The 21,243-nt window shown below is 44.5% G+C and overlaps 1 protein-coding gene across 2 annotated transcripts in view; it reads right to left on the bottom strand.

Moving 5' to 3' along the window:
• SHISAL1 (shisa like 1) overlaps positions 1-21,243 on the bottom strand; it is a 671,920-nt gene that overhangs the window by 366,135 nt on the left and 284,542 nt on the right. For both annotated transcript variants that reach the window (XM_078673855.1, XM_078673854.1), the window contains exon 3: positions 7,928-8,141. In XM_078673855.1, the coding sequence (XP_078529981.1) occupies positions 7,928-8,141 (214 nt within the window). The remainder of the gene's footprint in view (positions 1-7,927; positions 8,142-21,243) is intronic.

Below are 21,243 nucleotides of genomic sequence, written 5' to 3'. Positions count from 1 at the left end.
TGACATGGGGTGTCGATGCTTTCGTTCAACCCTCCCCTACAAGACCCATTTTCCTTCATATCATCGAGCTAGATGGCCCTACACATGACCTCCATTACAGGGGTTCACTTGTTATTAAAGAAGAAAGTTCCAGATACACTATGAGCAACCCTTGGAGCACAAATGGAGGCAGGAGTAGATGTGTTTGTGTATTGAGTTGGAAGTTTTGCTACCTCCAAGAATCTCTTCTCTGGGAAGTCTTGGGGCCAAACAGTGTCCCCCCTATTGTGCCCTTTCTGGGTATCCTGTCCAGCTCAATTTGGATATCACTAGGCTCGGTGAAAAGGTATTAAGCAGTTGCGTTGGTCTGATAACAGGTCAGATTCACCATTACTCTGTGGGGTTCTACCTTGTTAGTTTGGATTATGGCCCTGATTATGCATAGGTATAAGTGGAGAAAGCATTTTGTTTTTTAGGGGCTACCTCTTGGTACAAGTAAAGTATAACTGCACCTGCTGCATGCGGTATCAGCGAACACACGTAACACGACCTGGCTGATGTCTTAGAACCCACGGTGGTCATGTGCTGATACCACATGTTATGTAAAATGCGCTGTGTAGTGCATTTGGAATGCTAGTATTTGGGTTGGTGTAATTATAATTGACATAGGAGAGATCCCTATGCAAGCACTGTGATTTTTCTGAACAGAATAGGAGAGATCTCTATGCAATCACTGTGCAAAAACAGATTCCATGTGGCCAGTCAGTTCTTTAGCAGTGAACAGGTGCAACAGAAGGTACAAAAATACATAATTAGCAATTGAACATTGCAGGTCTTTGATATTGGTCCAATGGAGAGGTCTGTGGTCCTCTGGTTTTCGGGTGTTTTTGTTCAAGAGTTCGATCAAAACATTCACAGTGGAGTTCGTAAGATTGATTCACCCACTTTAGATATGTGTTGGGGTGATGTGGAAGCTGAAAAGGTTTACAGACCTGTTGCATAAGCCCTTGGTTCATTTGATAATTCAGAAAAACATTGCATGTATGCCGTTGTTAATGATCTTTTTTTCGTGGTTCTTGTATTTCCCTCAGGGATGTGTTCCTCACACTCCATTTATGCAATTTTTTAGTGAGGCACTAGAAGGTGGTCCCTATTGTAGTATTTCTTGATGGTTAAAGCTGAAATGTGGGTTATGGGTAATCAGGTGAATAAATCTAATTTATGAGCCCATGTACCGAACTAGGTGTTTGGATAAGTGCAAGATATTTATGGAGTAGTCTTGTGTTCATAGGGATGAATCATATCCGTTTTTATCTAGGATTTTATGAGCACTGCCAGTTTACCAACACCCTGTCTCTCCTGGTGTGTCCATGGGGGCACCATTGGTGTGGGTTGCTTTCAACGTACACATGCGCTAGACTATGCAAGGAAGGAGCGTGTCATTGTTAGGTGGTGTTGGTGGTAGCAATGTTCCCCGAAATTACATGTATGTTTCTTCTCAGCTCTTGGCATGAGGCATGCAACATGGCCCTCCTTTGTGGCACCAAATATCTACACTCTATCTCTTCTCTAGACACTTCTTTTTGGGCTAACTTTGAGTTCCTTTTGTTGGTTTTTAGGTGCTTCGTAGATTTTGCGTGAACTGCTATTTCACTTATCATGAGGTGGAGGGGGTCGTAAAGTCCTTCCGTGGGCCCCATGAACCCCTGATTGTGCTGTTTTGTGTTGTCCGAGGTCGGGGCTTACTGCTTTCTTCAGATGGTGTATGTGAGGTCTGATGTATTGGTTAATTGATAGGCTTAAGGCGGGGGTAAGCGGATTCTGCGTTCTACTCTCGCTTGGAGTGCTGATGTACTTTGCATCCTCTCCTCTTCCAGGCATCTCGCTCTCCCTCAGACCACATTTCGATCCGCAGTTTCTGGCTGGTGGATAGGGATTTCTAACTTGCAGGCATGCTCCTGTCGCTATTCTGGGGGTATAGCATGGCGATAAAATCGAAGGAAAGAACGAAAGGAATACATCGCAGAGATCCTAAGAATGTGGAAAGTCCAAGGCCAAGAACCATCGCCGAATTTTGCCAAGGCATGATGACAGGATGGGACTACCTTGCATCTCCAGCATGTCTCGCTAACCTGACAAACCTCTTGACAGAATGGGTGCCATGCATCTAATTGGCTCTTGAGCGCATGCTGTGGAGGTTATGAGATCTTCACTATCCCAGGCAAATGGGAATCCAGGTTCCCATCACTTGAGGACAGCTTTGTTTTAGAACTGAAAAGGGGCCTCCATTTGGATAGAGGCTTCTAGTTTTTGGGGGCACTGTTGTAACCTCACACCATGAAGGAAACATGGGCCCCAGGGCGAATGCCAGAGAATGGGGACCTTTTGATTTAGTGATCGGAACCTATGTTTATTGACTTTCGATGAGGGACCTGGGTGCCTGTTTTTTAAGTACATAGTCTGGGGGCCACCCTGCCCCCTCATCAGACTGCCTTCCCCCAAGGTGTGGTCAGCCAACCCTGCCTTGGAGGAATCAGCCACAGAGTGGGGTTTTGGCTCCCCCAGGCGCCCTTAATGGCGATCTTTGGTGAGGATACCCAATCAACAGAACACATAGAGCAGCCCTGAATCCCCAGATGCAAGTAAAAGTTTGTAATGCCAATGTTGTCTCATTGGTCCTTCTTTTGATTTTAGTACAGTTAATTCTTGGTGAATAGGTGGTATTTTACTCTAGGGTTTTATCTTACTGCTCATTTGGATTCTGCGGAGGCTGTGGCCCCAGTCCCTGTTGGTTTGAGTTTCCAGTCTGTGGTTGCTGTGCCACATATTTGTCTAACTACCTGATCCCTGATGCAGGAGCGTGACAGCTGTCCTATTTCCCTGTGGCTGAATGTAAGGTGTATTCAGGTTTCCCTGGACTTGGTTCTGTAGATGAGGACTTTGTGGTGGCTGGCGCTGGCCCATCGATTGCTGTCCAGGGTATGCTTTTAACTGTCTGCCAGGTGGCCAATCCAGTAGCATTAGTATAATTCCCTGCAGTCTGCTTGCTGCCAACCTCCATGGCCTCTGCTGCCATAGCCAGGTTGAAACCCTCTGGGGTTTTGCACTTGAGCTCCCTTAAGACTAGTACCATTTGCATGCTTGCGGCAAACTTGCCCCCTCAAGGGCTGTCTTCTTCAATTTGTGATTATGCAATATATAGAGTTGTATCTCCCGCCAGGGATCAGTGTCTAAACCAACCACGCTGTCCAATCCACTTTATATCTTGGTGGGCAGCCCCTTCCTGAGAATATTGTAAAATAATGTGACTTGTGGGCCTGTATCAGTCCACGGCTGTCCTGTCTCTTGTCCCCATAGTTCCTTCATCCTATCCAGATAATCGGTTATTGTCTCCCCTGGCTTCATAGTCTTGGCCATAAGCCCTCCTACATCAGGGAACATCTCTCTCAGGGCTATCCATATTCGTTGCCTCTATGAATTGAATGCGCCATGCTCCATGTTTGCCAGCGTAATTGCTGGGTTCCGAGCTTGGGAGAACACAGTGTCAATCTCCTATCCGATAAGACTACTTAGCAGACTTTTGATATTGCCTATTGCTAGGCTTATTCCCAGTGTGTTCTTCTCAAAGCATGAGATCCATTTCAGACAGCCAGGACCAGGCTGAAAGGGATCCTTGTGCACTTCAGAGAGCTGCTTTGAAGCCACCCCTACATAAAGGCCCTTTTGGGTATAAGTACTGGGTCTCTGACCCCAAAAATCAGACACTTCTAGATCCTGAACTGTCAGAAGGACTGCTGTGCTGCTTAAATGACTCAACTAGACTGCTTTTCTGGGAGGACTGCTTTTCTGCTTGTTGCCTTGCTTCTCCCTGACTTTGCTGAAAGATAGGTGGCCTCTGCCTTCCATCCAAGTGATCTCCAAGGGCTTGCTGGCTTGCCTATAGTTTTCTTAAATCTCAGGAATACAAAAGTCGTGCTGCAATTCTGCTGGTACGGTGGGTCTCTGCCTTCCAGGAGTGCTACCCTTGGCAGGAACTTTGGAGTAATCAATCAATGACAAACTGGACTTGAACATGAAAAGCAAGATCAATTCAGTCTCATCCACCTGCTTCCTCACTCTTTGCATGCGCCGGAAAATCTTCAAATGGATCCCAGTCAACACCACACAAACTGCCACTCAAGCCCTAGTCAGCAGCCGGCATTATATATAGGAATCATCACTCACCTCCTGGAGAACTGCAGACCATACAGAACTCCGTAGCCACACTCATCTTTACCCTCCCCAAATGGACCCACATCACCCCCACCTCAAGAAGCTCCACAGGTTCCACATTCAGAAGAGATATCAGTTTAAGATGCTGAGCCATACCTACAAAGTCCTTAACAACCAAGAACCAGTATACATTAACCACTGCATGAACTTTCACCAACCCTCCAGACACCTGTGCTCTTTCTCCCTTCCCCTCATGCACACACCCTGCATCTGCCAAAGCAACAGTGGATGAATTTCCTTCTGCTACCTTGCTGCTAAGTCCTGGAAGGACCTCCCTCTTTACCTCCCGACCTCGTCATCTCTTCTAAAATTCAGGAAAGGACTCAAGACCTGGCTGTTCAAATGAACCCTCTCAAAGCAGCAAGGCCCTCAGCGCCTGGATACCCTCAAGGGTAATTAGCAGCGAATTACAAATCCTTATTGAGTGACCGCACAAGTCAAAGCCTTCACTAAATCCTGCTTCCACACCCAGCAGATGCTAAGGAAGATTGTCAAGTGCTCTCCAGCGCCATTAGAACAACTGTCATTCACACTCTAGGCACCAGTAAGTTGCCCTGATGGAACACCCGCTATGCCGGGATCATCAAGCAACTCACTAAAAGACTGCACACCATCCAGAACTTGGCAGTTAGACTCATTCTCAACCTACCACACAGAATTCACATCATACCACACTTCAGGAAACTATACTGGTTCCTGATATACAAACCTACTCAATGTAAACTCCTCACACAGACAGTCAAGACACTACATAACGGAGGCCCCACCTCCCTGAACAGTTGCATCTCCTTCCATCAACCCCCAAGATACTTCTGCTCCGCAGGACTCTTATTCGCACATATCCAACCATACAAAGAACCAGATCAGGAGAAAGGGTGTTCTCTTACATCGCTCCTAAAGCATAGAACAACCTCCTACTTCTTCTCAGTGGAGGGGCACATAAAGGAACAGAGTGGGAATAAAGTGGTGTTCTCCGCTAAGCTTGGATGGTTGCTATTAGGAAGGGGCCTATGTTCTCAGAGAAATGAGTAGGCAATAGGTTCCCTGCTGCAAATGTATATTTTCTTAAAAGGCAGTGCTGCTGATTTTTAAATCCGATCTTTGGAAAGGCTCGTCCTTCTTTACATTACCTGCAAGATTAATGGATCATCCCAAATCCAGAAAAAGATTAAGCCAATATGTTTAGCTTTTCATAGAGTAACATTTTAGTTTGATGGTCTTAAAGTCTCTGACATTTAGTTATTTTATAGTTTTGTGTGCAGCTTTGCATTTTAGGCATTGTGCTTCAGTTTCCATTTCACTTCCCCTTTCTGCTACAGCCGCTTCTTGCACTCATACCAGTGTATTTCCCTACCACGTATCCCATTGAAGGTCTTCATTATGAGATGATAGGAGGAGGAAACAATTATATCTCTTAGATAAAGTCCCACCCCACAGGGGTTAAAATTTTACCTACTTCAAAAACAGGGCCTTTCAAAAGCAGTTCCCTGATAATCCTATATTGCTCAGAAGACTAAAGGAGATTGTTCCAAGAAATTCGGTCTTACAGTGGGTGACGAGCTTTTTATCAACCCACTCCCAGACCATCAATTTAGGCCTGTATCGTTCAGCACCTACAGAACTGTCCAAGGGAGTACCGCAGGGATCATGTTTGAGCCCTACATTGTTTAACATCTATATTGCTCCCTTGGCCAATCTCCTGAGGATGTATGAGTTCACCCCTATATCCTATGCCGACGAAACTCAGTTGCTCTTTCCATTTGACAAATTTACTCCATCTGTGCAGTCGGCCTTTTCTACCGGTATGAGACCTATTTCACACTGGATGAAGAGTGATTTCCTCCAGTGCAATGTGGAGAAAACAGGGATCCTGCTCTTCGGAGAAGCCCCTTCCCTATGGACGCCAGAATGGTGGCAGATTGATCTGGGTCCCCATCCTGCCCCCAAGTTGACGGTTAAGAACTTGGGTATCCATTTGGATCAAGGCCTTACTTTGAAGGAGCATGCTGCTCAGACAGCTGGCTCCCGTTTCTACACAATGGGCCTGCTCCCTCTGCTTTTTGACTCAACCCGGAAAGCTTTAACTCAGGCACTTGTATTAAGCCATCTGGACTACTGTAACGGCATGCTGATTTCCACCAATGAGGCCTCGCTCAGCCGACTGCAGGTAGTCCAGAATACGGCGGCGCGATTGGTCCTCAATGCTCCTCATAGGACTGCCTCCCGCTCTCTTTTTATCCAGCTGCATTGGCTTCCTATCCGCCAACGGGTAAGATTCAAAATCTGCTGCATTATCCACAAATCGCTGTTTAATTTAGGCGCCTCTTACCTTTCGTAGAAATTTACACCGTATCTACCTTACAGATCTCTTTGCTCGAGATTCCAAACATCTTCTCGTGGTGCCTCGAGTAAGGAAGTCTAGATTAGGGAGAAGAGCCCAATCTTACCTTGGTCCCCATAATTTTGAGACAATGCATTGATCATCTACAATTCAGTAAGTTGCTTAAGACCACTCTTTTTTGCGCCTGATTCAGCTGAAGCTGCAACACATCCTCACTGTCCGTCCTAAGCGCAGAGATACCCCTTCGGGGTTCGATTCAAGCGCTATATAAGTATATATAAATAAAAAATAAATAAATAATGGGGAATAACATAGATTTTGGTGCTTGCTTTAACACATTCTCCATGTTCAGTAATTAACAGGCATCCCCCGACCCCCATCAAATTCCAAGAGGTTGATCCTGTTGAAATGTAATATTGTGAACTTTATCCCACCCAATATTTACTAGGTGCTATAACATTGATTCATTAATAATTCCGACTTCTCCTTCACAAACCGCAATTTACTCAGGGGTTGAAAGCATAGGACCACTTGCAGTAAGGGCCTTAGTGATCCCAGTACAATCAATTTCTAGGTCCTCTTTGATCCTGGCTATTTTACATGACCTGTAGAAAGTCCAAAATTGAAACAGCAATACCAGAAGGTTATCACACTCAAACAAATATACTAAATAGTCATTGTAATCAGCTAACTAATGATTACACTCTTGGACTTTTAGTCGATGTTAATTTTTTAACCAGTCTAGCTTCAGAACTAGAGGAGGGACTTAACTAAAAACCTTCAGTCCCTACCCTGGCCTAATTGTCAACCCACACTCCCTAATGGTTCACTCTGGTCTCGGACCACTGGAGGTCCCATTCCCTCTCCCAGCATCCAATGGCGTAACGAACCTTGAGGGGGCCCCCTGCAGGGTACGTGAAGGGGCCCCCTCCGGACTCAATCTAGAGCTCCCCAGCAGAAGTGCGGTGCTGACGGGGCCCCCTGGAGGGTGCGGGCCCCCCCGCACCGAGGGGGCTGCAGGGGCCTGTGTTACGCACCTGCCAGCATCCTCCGCACCCACACTCCCTAATGGTTCACTCTGGTCTCTGACCATTGAGGTCCCATTCCTACTCCCAGCATCCTCCTCACCCACACTCCCTAATGATTCATTCTGGTCTCGACCACTGAGGCCAAATTTTCGCACCCAGCATTCTCCTCTCTCCCAGTTACAACCTCGTCCTCCGGTCAGTAACACAGCGTCCCCTGTAACCCCCGGTCCTATGAATAAGACTTGCCAATCCTGCTCCTGGGTGGGGACTCCTCTCACAAGATGCAGGGCTGAGCCCTGTGACTTACTTGTGCATGTATCCATCGGGACCCATTGTGAGATTCATCTGCATGACGCTCTGAAATTCTGTCTCATTGCAGCAGTACTTGAAGACCGTGTTGTTATGGTGACAGCACAGGATGTAGGATTTGTTATCGGAAAGACGAGGACAGTGAAATCCAAAGTGATAGCGGCCTTTGTGGTCTGTGTAAGGCTCACAGACCCGGAATTGGGCTGATAAAACTGCAAAATAAAACAATGTTGGTTAGTCAACCCCACAGTAATTAGAGGTAATGTTCTTCTTACAAATGTTGAATATTCGTGAGGCATTGAACATGTTTTTTTTCACAATTGCAGTCAACAGTAAGACCGGGACAACACAGCAATTAATAGCCATTCGCCTTCTTTCCCTTGGAGTTTATAATCATTTTTGTTGGACCAACTGAAACTATGCAGACACGCTGTGGATGATCTATCGGGTAAGCACCAAAATTATTTTCTGAATTAGGTCAAGGATCCTACTATGTTTATTTGCTTGTTTCCTGTCCACTGAACTATGTTTATGAGAGCAAGTACACATCTTGAAATCACCTATCTACTTCTACTACATTTATACATACAGAGAGCTTAAGGGTCATATGAAAAAAACAAATGCATGTGTACCCTCTGGCGAATGATTCAAAGAGGACACTTGTAAACACTGCGCCTATGGCAAGGATTCCTAAAAAAACACAGTTCCTGCAAATGACATCCAATCTTGAAAAATAACCAAGAGGATACAATGTACTTACAAGCCAGAGAAATTGAAAGTGACAGTTTAGGCAACTTAATGTTTTAGCTTATTAAGTGGCACTACTAAAATGCTTCTCTTCTTTCTTGCAGAGAAGCACCCTTCTTATAACTTTTCATGTATAAAAAACAAGTATTTTGTGAAAGACTGACCTAATGCATGTATGACACATGCATTTATAATGTATCCACTTCTGTCTCTTAATTTGTAATATGTCAACGTATTAACTGTGTGCCTCAGCAGTGGCACGGAGTCAGTGGCATGCACCTCAGCGAGGGGTCAGTGCACCCCACCGAGGGTGTCCTGTAGGGTAGAGATATGGGGGCCCAGGGATCCCCCAGATATCCCTCCTTCACTATCCTGGTCTGTGTCTGGATCACCCACTTGAGGGTAAGCCACAGAGCAGGACAGTGAGCTCGCTCTATAATGTTGCTACAGCAGTTGTTAGAGGGGCTCAGAGTGCTGCATCTGTATTTTAAAATGACTCTATGGGGTTGATTAATTTAGAGCCCTACTCCCGCCCACCTACTTTTTCAGCATCTGTGCCTCAAAGTGGTCAGTAAGCCTACATGTGATCCTGGGATTTCCATTTATCTGTGACCCCTGCAGCTACTCTGTTGTCCTTTCGCATGCTGGAATTGATTGGCCCTTCTGGCAAGTTTCATGAGAGAAGCCTCAGCATCGTGTTCTCTGTTAGTATTGCTTATAATATGCTACCTACCACTGCTTCTTTGATAGCGTAGAGCTGTGGGGTGCTCCTTGAATGCCTGTTAACTGATCTGTGGAGGCTTGATCGGCTGCTGATGTTGCTGTCCATTTGCATGACTGGTTCCTTAGGCGGTGAAACAGGTTATCCTTTCAATGGACTTTTGATCCACCTGGCACCATTTATTGCTTCTCTATGTCAGGTTGCAGCCTTTCGGGATCTAAAGCGTGTGCTGTACATGTACAATTCCAATCAATTTCCCAACATTAGGTAATGTCCAAGGAATTGCTTAATTTTAAATGTATGATACATTTTCAAATGTAGCATTAAGTTATATATAGTGACTTCTCAATACACATTTGCATAATATGTGATTCCTTCAACACCATTAATTAATTAATTATTTAATTGAATTGCAAATTAAATTCTACAAATATATTTCGAAGTAACCAGTGCTGGGAAAGTGATAGAAAACTTGTATATGTGCAGCCAGGACTGGTTGGAGAAGGCTACAACAGGGAATTGAGTAGTCATTGAGAACACTAGTTTGGAGGCAGGAAACGGAGCAGGATATATAATTAAATGTTGATTAAACAAGGAGTTCAGAGTACTGTATCCACTAGGCAGTGTGAGAAATTTGCCTTTTCTACATAGTCACCTGGTGGCTTTCTCCTTTATTTGGACCCTGTTTACACAGGTATTATAATTCTTTGCCCTGTGAGCCAGTATTGAGTTCCACCCTTGGTGTTCTCTGTCCCTAATATGGTACAGTCGAAATTGGTTTCACCCGGAAAGCCATTTTAGAAAGCACAGAGATTGCATCAGTGGGGTGGAAGTTAAATCCAATATATGGGATGCAGTGCTCTTTTGCAATACCCACATGCAAGACAAAAATATATAGCTCGAGCTGGGCTATAGTTTAAAAACACTGCAGTAGCATATGGAAAGGAAAAGTGCATTTGCCATATAAACAAACCCTATTTAGGTCTGGCTTGTCAGCACATCTGTCACCAGGCCTTATGTGTTCAACAGAAATTGAGTTTTCAGAAGTAGTGAGGGGTTTAGGCTCCACCCAAATGTAATTTTTTCTTGAGCACAAAATTAGATTTGGCACAGGTTGTGTGCTTGCACAGAAAAAGGAAAAAGAGTTATCGCATTGCACATTTTCATTGTGAGAAAGTTTGTGATCAATGAAGCAGTACTGAGTGGGTTATGGTGGAACAGCAATGATAAAGGCAAGGGGCTTCATCTGTTCATTATGAAAAGTTACCATTAATGCAGTACACCCGACATATTTATTGTGAAAAGCATATGTTAAGGGCAATATTTATTTAACGGTGGATGCTTAGTATAGGTACTAAGACTGAAGGAAGGCATTTTATTAAATGGACCCTCACAGGTTAAAACGTAGGTCACAGGTTTGGTGTTGGTTACCCTTTCTAAAAAAACACATTGATAAAAGATCTTCACTGTGATAATCCTTGTTAGGGCCTTTTAGAAGAGATAATACGTTTTTTTGCCAACTGTAATTTTGCATACATTTGTAATTTCATGACTGTATTGGGAATTGTTCCATTCAGGACAGTAGGCCTTGGTTCGTTCTTGTGACAAGTCAGTGATACAAGCAATAGGCCTGATTAGTTCACTTTGAAAACTTATTTCTGACGGCATAGGTCAGATCTGCTTATTATGGGAAGTTATGACAAAGGCATGTTTTTTTTTAATTGTGAAATGCATTTGTTAAAGCTAATAGACCTTTAACAGTAAATTGTTATCACACTGTAGTACAGGCTGGAGACAGGTATTTTGTCACAAGTGTTTTAGTGTTGATCAACCCCCCTGACTAATCCTGGGGGGTGAAGATTTTCAATCTGATAATCCTTGTTAGACTATTTTGAGAAAGCTGCAGATTGTTTTGCCAAAAAGTAATTTTGTACAGATTTGTAAATTTATAACTGCATGCTTAGAGGTTGCCGGTGTATGCACACTTCTGTAGGTCGGTGGGTTATGGTGTCAAGCGGATTGTAAAGGCTATAGTCCTAATTCACTGACACACGTTATGTCACAGTATACAAGGTTGATCTGTTTATTATGAAAAGTTATGCTAAAGCAAGTAGTCTAGACTTACTTCTTGTGAAAAGCATGTCTGAAAGGCAATACGCTTTTCAGAGTGGATTGTTATTACACTTGGTTAAAGCCTGTAGGTATGTATTTTGTGCACCTAATCTCACAGACTACCTTAATAGCCAAGAGTTTAGGTGTTTGTAACCCACTCAAATTGTGCGGACAGCTGATTTGCACTATCATAATCCCTGTCAGGCTCTTTTAGAAGGGATTTTATATTGTTGTAACAGCTACAATTTTGTACATGTTTGAAATGTTATTGGGATATACCTATTAGTTGCCTTTGAGTGGAGTATTTTCACGTCTCTTTTCTTCTTTTTTGGTCAGCCCTATTCAGCTATTAGCCTGTATAAGTGCCATTTACACTCTGCTACCATCCTTGAAAACCTAGAGCATAAGGAAGTGGGTCAATCAACTTCAACCATTGGCTATTTTGCCCTGTTAGTGATGACATTGGTCTGATAACATGTGAAAATCGAACTGAAAATGACTGTGCTCCCAGTGACAGGACTTGTAGACCTGTCCTGTAATTGTTGCCCTTTAAAGGTCTCCTTTCATTTCTTTCATTCTGCTCTTTTTTTTCATTTTTAGAGCATACTACAAATCCCCAGGAAGTGCTAATAGGACACTTGCTGGCCACTTACTGCTGCTGCAGTGCACTGCGTCCCACACAATTCCATTGCAAGACTGCACAAGGTGGTTTGTTTTATTTTCTTTCTTATTGAAATAACATGCCCACTATGTTTAGGCAGCAGCATGTTTTCTATTTTCGACTCTTATTCTCTCAATTTATCTTGCATTCGTTGTTGTGCTTGTATGTGTGTTTATTGTGGTTGTGTAAGTGGGTGAATGCAAGAGTGAGCCAGTGAGAGGATGATGCATGCTAAATGCTAAATGTGTACTCCTACTCCTTGTACACTCTGCCACTGATGATGACCATGTTATTTAACTTAATTCATGCCACAACTCGTCCCTTTCTGCTCATATGTTTTAATTGTGTCAAGTTTATGCATATTTGAGAGGTGATCCTGTTGACTCAATATTGCATCTGAGACTCTTGGTCTTTTTTCTAATCCCATGTTTGTTTATGTTATATAAATGTAATCATTATATAATTTAATCATTTCTCTCGGTCCCCGATCCCTGGGTGCTGTGTTTAGACCAGGTCCCGGGCTCGATCCCGTTTTGGCGGCCATCTTAGGTGGGGTCACATTCGCCGAGCGGTCTAGTTGCCCTATAAAAACAGTCCCTTATGGCTCCGCGCAGCGGACGCGAGCAGCGAACGCGCCGGACTTGCGCCGGAGTTTCGCCAGAGTCAAGCCCGTCTGTGCCCGTCCGGGCCCAGACGGGCCAAGGGCCAGGAGTTATGCCCGACTCAAGCCCTCATCAAGCTACTTTGATCAGGTACACGAAGGATGAGCTTTTATCCCATAGAACTCCGAAGTATGCCACATGCTGCTATATTGCTAAGGGGGGCAAACGTTTTAGAGGATGCAGAGTCTGCCAACCAGATTTTGGAGAAACCATCCCCACTTCCCTGCGTCGTCTTGCCCTGCTGAATTGCAGATCCCTTCCCTGCCACGCTACGGAGATTAACTCCCTACTCCTGGACCACAAGGTTGATGCCTTGTTTCTTACTGAGACCTGGCTATCTGACACCTCGGGTCCGGATGTGGTTACAGCGTTGGCGCCGGGATATTTGATCTACAATCTTGACAGAGGCGCAGGGAGGGGGGGGGGCGTGGCCATTATCTATAGGGAGTCACTGTGCTGCAAAGCTCGGGAGGCAGGGGTGAAAGATTGTGAGAGCTGCCAATTCTCCCTTAAATTCTCCCCTACCTGCACGCTGACTGGCCTCCTAGTCTATCGCCCACCTGGGAGTGTGGGTGAGTTTACATCTTCACTTATGGAAACTACCACTCTCCTGGCCTCGGCTTCGTCCAACTTTATGCTGTTGGGAGACCTCAACTGCCATTTCGATGAAGCAACTGATCCAATGGCAACTAATCTGATGAGCGAGTTGAGCGCTCTGCAGATAAACTTGATAAATACCGGGCCCACACATGTTAAAGGGCACCTTTTAGACCCCTTTTTTACGAATATGGTGGGTTTATCAGCTATGCCCCCTCTCGTTCTTCCCTGGTCCGACCACTCACTGATCATGGCAAACTGGGAGGTAAAGGATGATGACACCCCCCCACCCAGGAAATTTAGAATGGACAGGGCATGGTCAAGGCTTCCGGTAGAGGCTTGGAAAGCCCGGTTGGAGGGCTCCCAGCCTGAGAAAGGTCAGGATCCGGTGACTGCAGACGCTATGATGAGGAACTGCTAGCAGTAGTAGAGGAGGCCAGGAGCACTTTGGATTCAGGGGGGTCAGTGGCAGTGATCCTCCTGGACCTAAGTGCGGCCTTCGATACTGTTAATCATGGAGTGCTGATACAACGCTTAGCAGAGTCAGGTGTCACAGGAGTGGCCCTGTAATGGTTGGCCTCTTTTCTGGAGGGGCGTACCTTCGAGGTTTGGGAAGGTAACGCGAAATCTCCTCCCCTCCCACTTCACCGTGGGGTGCCCCAGGGCTCATCCCTGAGCCCCACGTTATTTAACGTGTATATGGCACCCTTGGAGGGAGTGGTGTCTCCGTTTGGCTTTAAGACCATAAGCTATGCTGATGATACTCAGCTAGTGGTGGGTCTGACACAGCTGGAGAAACAGCCTGAGACGCTCCACTCATGCCTAAGAGAGGTGTTTGACTGGATGTCCAGGTCATCGCTCAAATTGAACGGCTCAAAAACGGAGCTGATGATCTTGGGCCACTCAAATTTTGCCCTCTCGCCGAGCAGCTGGCCCAACTGCATGGGCACCCCGCCTGACCCAAAGAAGGAGATAAAGAGCCTGGGGGTCTGGCTGGAGCCTGATCTGTCCTTTAGGACACACGCCAAGAAGACCGCTGGCGTGTGTTATGGACTGCTCCGATCGGCCCGTAAGGTTCTACCCCTCTTACCTGAACCCTCCCGGAAGCTGTTAGTCCAAGGTCTAATCATCTCACGCTTGGACTACAGTAATGCACTCTTTTTCGGAGCACCGGAGTCAACGTTCAAGATCCTGCAACAAGTGCAGAACGCAGCAGCGAGGCTGTTGCGGAACGTTCCGGCCAGGCAGTCAGCTAGACCTGCTTTAAAGGCACTCCATTGGCTTCCTGTCAAAGAGAGAGTGACCTTTAAGGCCCTCTGTATTGCTCATAAGAGCATACAGGGGAAAGGACCAGCTATTCTGAAGGACATGATTCGGCCCTATAAGTCCACTAGAGCTTTACGCTCCGACAACAAACACCTCCTTCAGATAAAGAGAATCAGGAGAGCCCGTTCAGGTGGCAGGAGTTTTTCTATCCATACTGCTTACGCCTGGAACTCTCTCCCACTCTCATTACGATCTGAACCAAACTTGCTTAGGTTCCGGAAACTTCTCAAAACTCACCTATTCCCAGAATAATTTCAGCTTCTGTTCCGCCCCATACAGGCTGCTTGCTCTGATTCTCTATTAGCGCTGGGATGCCCCTGGGTAACCGTGCGCGGTACAAAATTCTTTAATAATAAATAATAATAATAAATGTACATTCTGTTACTGATTGTTACTGTGTTATGTACCGTGTTATTTAACCTTCATCCTTCCTGACAACTATTAAGATTACTTAGTACGTGCATCACACGGTATTGCAATATTAGAAATACTCATTAATTTTTGATTTACGCATAAGAGTGCACTTCACATTTTGACACACAATAACCATGCGCAGTCTTCACTGACGCATCTTCAATACCCTTGAAGTCTTTCTTCTCTGGTAAACCACGCCCCCACGTCATGCCGTTTTCCGAGCGTGCACGCCTGAAGCGTTACCTTTTCCTTCATTTATCAGCGGCCCTCGCAACAACGGCGGCCTCAGTGGACGCTATTCTGATAAGCTTCAGGTAAGCCAGCTTGAATGCAGGATCCCCTATTCATCAAATAGACACCCGATGGCGCCCCAGCCCCACATTGTATTTATTTGCACAGCCCCATTTTACCGGAGGCTGGTGGATGGCTTTTTCATGCGATTTGTTGATAATGGATACGTTAGTCTGCTCGGGCGTTTTTTAAGTGATAAGACTACTTGTCAAACCCAGATGACAGCCCGGTTTCGTTTTTTTGTGGTATTTTGCCCATATGCTTGTTACGTCTATGTACCCCTTGCCACCTGTTCATATACTAACAGCGTATACCTAGTTGCTCCAATTCAATCCCAGTAAGGGCGTCCTGGTTACAATTTAATCGCGGGATCTGGTGAACATCTTAGCATGTTTACTTTGTGACAGATTTCAACTCTAAACCATTGGGTAGTCGCAACACGAGGTGTGATCCACCTCTCTCATTACTTTAATATCTACGTATTTCTGAGATCCCCATGACCTTTTGACAAGCACAGGCTGTCGGTTCTAGTCCCTTTAAGCGCGCCTACAAGCTGATTATTAATTGTCCTTCAATATTGATGCCACCAGCATCTGTTGGATGTTTCACTCAGTGTTCTTGCACATGCTGCATCATTTTGAGTTTTAATATACAGGATATTCTTTGACTGGTTGTTTGCTCCTCTTCAGATTAATTCTGGCCGTAACCTTGGATTTAGTTCGGTCCAAAATACTTCCCCCAATGAAAGATTTGACGGTCCAATTAAGAAGGACCCTCCACTTCGCCATTGCCACGTTGCTCTTTTCAGTTGTACTAACAGTAAGTGCACCAGGGCAAAACATTATCTTTTTCTACTAAACGCCTCTGTCCCTGGCTAATAGACACCTTTATCCTTTAGGTGACGTTTCCTCTTTACCTACCAGAAACTTTGGAGAGCCCTGGAGCCCCCCTTCTCCTAACAGTTGGACTGTGAGAGTTGCCCTTCCCCGCCGCTGCACTCATGGTAAACATTAAATAGTTCTGCCCAGCTCCCTGGGATTTTGTTTTAACTCTTTGGCCTCAAGTTTGTTTTTTAAACACCACCCTTTCTTTTTAGGTGCCCACCTCCCCTCTCACACTACACTAGTCCTGATGAAGACCCCAACAGTAAGAGTACAAACACCTACGGACAAGGGGTCGAAACGTTGACTTTAGAAAATCTGCCATCGTCCGTTCAACAGTGAACTATTAACTGTGACTTTATGTTGGTTAAATGGCTTTATGTTTCTAGTACTTAGAGGTTACCTTGGTGGTATATAAGCATTTCTATACCAGAATTGCCTGTGATTCATTATCACTACTTCCCAAATACCCTACCCATCACTAATTACCTTGCACTTTCCCCCCCACTTGGGCACCGCCTATGCGAGTAATTATGAGATGGTCTCATGCAAAGTCATATATGTAAATAAGTACATTCTCCAATGTGATTAAATAACATTGGTTGAAATAAAATTTCTCCTTTCATCTCTTTGAAGTTTTGTTATAAATTGTTATGATTTAACGTTTTCTTCCCTACGTGAATTTAAATATCTCTAGTACAATGGGATCCTTCTTTTGCATACTTCCACACATTCAGGCACTGGCTGCACAGCAGGACGGGCATCCACTTTTTATATTGGCAGAGGGAAGGTTACATCTTCTGTTAGAAATTACCATCTTTTGCAAAGTATTAATCCAGATTTCTGCCTTCTGTTGCTGAACCCATTTTTGTTGGCCATAGGACTTTGTGCACTATACCCTTAAAGTGCTTGTGCCTCCCTCTCAAACCTGTTAAAATTGGTATTCACCTGATTGGCGCATTTAATTTACTTGTAAGTTCCTCGTATATGGTGCCACCTGTATCCAGGGTCCGCATATTAAATACTACTAGTAGGCTCCTGCACTTATTGTACCACTCACTTCAGTAGTGCTGTAAATCTCCAGGCCTGCAGCCACTGCAACCTGGGTGTACAGTTATAAACTGCCAGTTGGCCTTGGCAAAATAAACTTTTGCAAGGACTTTCTTTTTAAGATTATAAGAAACCCCTACTGTAGACCTTAAAATCCCATACTGCAGGGTGCATTGTATTTAACATGTAGGACATGTATAGTTAAGGTTTTACATGTCCTGGCAGTGAAAAACCTCCCTAGTTGTTTACACTTTGGCAAAGCTGCCCCTCCCATAGGCTAAAACTGGTTTATACTATTATATTTAATACAAGCTAAAGTCAGTTTGGGAGTAGCTAAAAAATGGTTCAAGGACTCATTTTAATAGTAATGAAAAATCTAACTAATATTTAAGTCAGATTTTGCCATTTTGGAAATGAGAACTTTTAGACAGTTGTAATTTAACTACCTAAAACAAAAATACTTTTCCGCGCCAGTGTCTAGATGTCACCTTACCCCTGATTACTACTTGTGGTGAGATGTGTAATGCTACCAAACAGTGGATAAAGGCTCTGGGTTTGGTATTTGCCTGAGCTTCAAAGGGAGCCTAGATTGTCACTGGCTGGCAGATAAAGTGCACACCTAGGCCTTCATTCCATTTGTCTCTCTAATCAAGCTTACCCCAAGCCCAGTAGAAGGGGAAGAACTGACCAGAGCTGAGCTGGATTGGAGTTGGACAAAGGCATACTCTCTACTCATATGATGGTATTGGGCATAAACATTGACCCCACAGACCTCTCCACAGAACACTCCTGGACCTGTGGAGAATCAGAAAGAGAACTGTCCTGCTGTGTGAAGACCCTGAGAAAGACTGGACCTGCTTCTCATTATCACAGCACCTCAGAAGAGACTCCAAGGGTCCGTCGCACTTGCTGTTTGAGCTACAGGGACAAAAAAACTTCTGGAGGCTTGTTTCTGCAACTGTCCAGCTAACTAGTACCAACTAGAATTGCCATGGACCCTGCTGCTGGCCTCTGCTGCAGTAGGTCCTAAACCCCAAGTGGCCTGGATCAAGTGTGCCTCCCCTGTGCCCAAATTACAAGAAGTGGGACATAGACACTTTTTGTCAACTTTCTGCCTGGATAATCAATGGAGCCGTTGGAGCCACTGAATGAAATCCGACATCAAGAAATGTTTCTAAGCTTGAACATAGAGGGATTCACGGGGCGCAATGCACCTCAACACAACCTTCTCATAACATGCCAACGTCTGGGAACACTATACCTGAAGAATAAGGCCTTGCTGGAAGAAGAAGATTCAAGGACTTCGGTCTACCGCTGGCACTCAGAGACATGAATTATTCTCCATGGGTCAGGAACCTGACCTCCTGTTTGCCTGCTCCAGAGAAAATAAAACTAGAGGGGCTCTTGACTACAAGATTCAGCTGTCCCAGATCCAGCTGAACACAGAGCAACAGTTGAGTGGATCCGTTAGGTAACCCTTAGTCGTTTTTATCATTTTGCTCATTAATTAATTTTTTCTCTTTATTTCAAAGGAATTGCATTGTGTTGTTCTTGACTTCAAATTCGTTGGTACTGAGTGAACTTAACAAGCTCTTTTCTGTGGACTTACTGCTGCTTGCGCTATAGCGACTGAGTCTGAGGACCTATTCTCTAATGACTATTTCTGGCCTATCCAGATTGTGGTTATTACGTTGTTAAGGTTCCCCCGTCCCAAATTAATAACCCAATTTGTGGCAGGGAGCATTATTATTTCTTCCCAAAATATCCTTTAAAGTAGGTAAATATTTTATTTATTTTATTTTATTTTAAAAGTTTTATATAGCGTTTGCTAGAACCAGAGGTACCAGAGCCCTTTACATGAGAAGATAATATAAAGCAAACATGGCATACAAGTAGATAAAAAGATAATGAAACAACATGTGAAATATACAAATCAAAGTAGATATACAGGTGCAAGAGCTATACACTTCAAGTAATTAGGTAGATGATGTTCAGGAAATGGACAAATATTGCTGGACAAATATAACATGGTGATTGGGGATCAGGTGCAGGTGATAGTTTAGGACCCCCAATAATAATTGGGCCAAACATGGCATGCAAGTAGATAAACGATAATGAAAACAACATGCGAAATATAAAAATCAAATAGATAAACAGGGTCAAGAGCTATACATATAAAGTAATTTGGTAGATGACGCTCGGGAAATGGAGAAATATTACTGGACGAATATAACATGGTGAATTGGAGATCAAGTGCAGGTCACAGTTTAAGATCCCCAATAATTATTGAGAAGGTGGATTTTGCAGTCTTTTTTGAAGCTGAAATAGGGGGGGGTTACAGCGTAGGTTTTTTGGGAGGGCATTCCAGATGACAGGGGCATTACTAAAAAAGGAGCGTGATTGTGTGGCTTTCTTTTTATGCTGTGGTAGGATTAGGAGGAGGGAGTTTGTGCTTCTCAGAGGTCGAGTGGTGCCCGAATGAGGGGTTTCTTGGAGAGGTACTGCGGAGTGTTTTGGTGGAGAACTTTATGAGTAATGCAGGCAGTTTTGTAGGCAGATCTGCCTTCAATAGGGAGCCATTTAAGAGATTTGAGAGCTGGGGATATATGATCGAAGCGTTTGCAGTCTGTGATGAGCCTGGCTGCAAGGTTGAGCACAGCTTTGATTGGAGCAAGGTGGACCTTGGGGATTCCGTTGAGGATGGCGTTGCCATAATCAATACGGGAAAGAACAAGTGACTTAACTACAAGTTTAAAGTCATGGTTAGGTATAAAGGGTTTGATTTTCTTGAGGTGACGGAGAGTGAAGAGGGCTCCTTCAGCAGAGTTTTTGATGTGGACATTAAGGGTTAGGGTGTTGTCGATAGAAATACCAAGAGATTTGACAGAGTTGGATAGGGTGAGTGAGCAGTTGAGTGTGTTAAGGTCAGAGATCCAGGATTAAACGGGGAGAGAGTTATTTTTAGGGGAGAAGAGAATGATTTTGGTTTTATTAGAGTCAAGTTTGAGATGATTGGAATGGAACCAGGTTTGGATCTTGGTGAGGGTGTTGTTCAGGTGTAACATGTCAGCATGACTTTTAGTCTTGTAATAGATTTGGGTATCATCGGCGTATAGGTGGTAGTTGATGCCTGCTTGTTTAGGAATGAGGGTGAGGGGTTCCATAAAGAGGTTATAGACGGCGGGAGAGAGAATAGATCCTTGGGGGACTCCAAGGGAAACAGGAGTGGGGTTAGAAATCTAGTTTTGAATTTTGATTTGCTGAGTTCGGTGTTGTAGGTAAGGGACAAACCATTTGTAGGCAGTACCATTAATGCCGAAACGGGTCCTAAGCACATTAAGTAGGGCTGAATAGTTGACTGTATCAAATGCTGCGGAGAGATCAAGGAGGTTAAGAAGGCAGGTCTCACCATTATCAAGTGAGTGGTGGATGTCATCGATGACATTGAGCATTGCCGTTTCAGTGCTGCAGCCTTTCCTGAAGCCGGATTGAAAGGGGTCGAGTAGGTAGAAGTTTTTGATGTGTTTGTCTAGTTGTAGTAGGACACGTTTTTCAAGGACCTTTGAGAGAAGGGGGAGGTTAATGATGGGGTGGAGATTGTGTAGGTCATTGGGGTCAGCATTGGGGTTTTTGATTATGGGAGAGATTTGTCCAAGTTGAAGGCAGGTGGGAACACAGCCAGTGGAGAGAGAGGTGTTGATGATTGTGGTCCAGTATTGGGTGATGATGTGCTTAAGGGTATGGACAAGGTTAGAGGGTATAGGAGGACGGTTTAAGATTACCAATTATTTTAAGGACTTCTGGCTCCGTTACGGGGAGGAAGTTGGGCAAGGAGGTATTGTTCTTTAATTA

The sequence above is a fragment of the Lissotriton helveticus genome, chromosome 1_1 (assembly GCF_964261635.1).
Source record: "Lissotriton helveticus chromosome 1_1, aLisHel1.1, whole genome shotgun sequence".
NCBI lineage: Eukaryota > Metazoa > Chordata > Amphibia > Caudata > Salamandridae > Lissotriton > Lissotriton helveticus.
The sequence above is the reverse complement of the archived record's forward strand: the minus strand, read 5'-3'. Positions and strand labels throughout refer to the sequence as shown.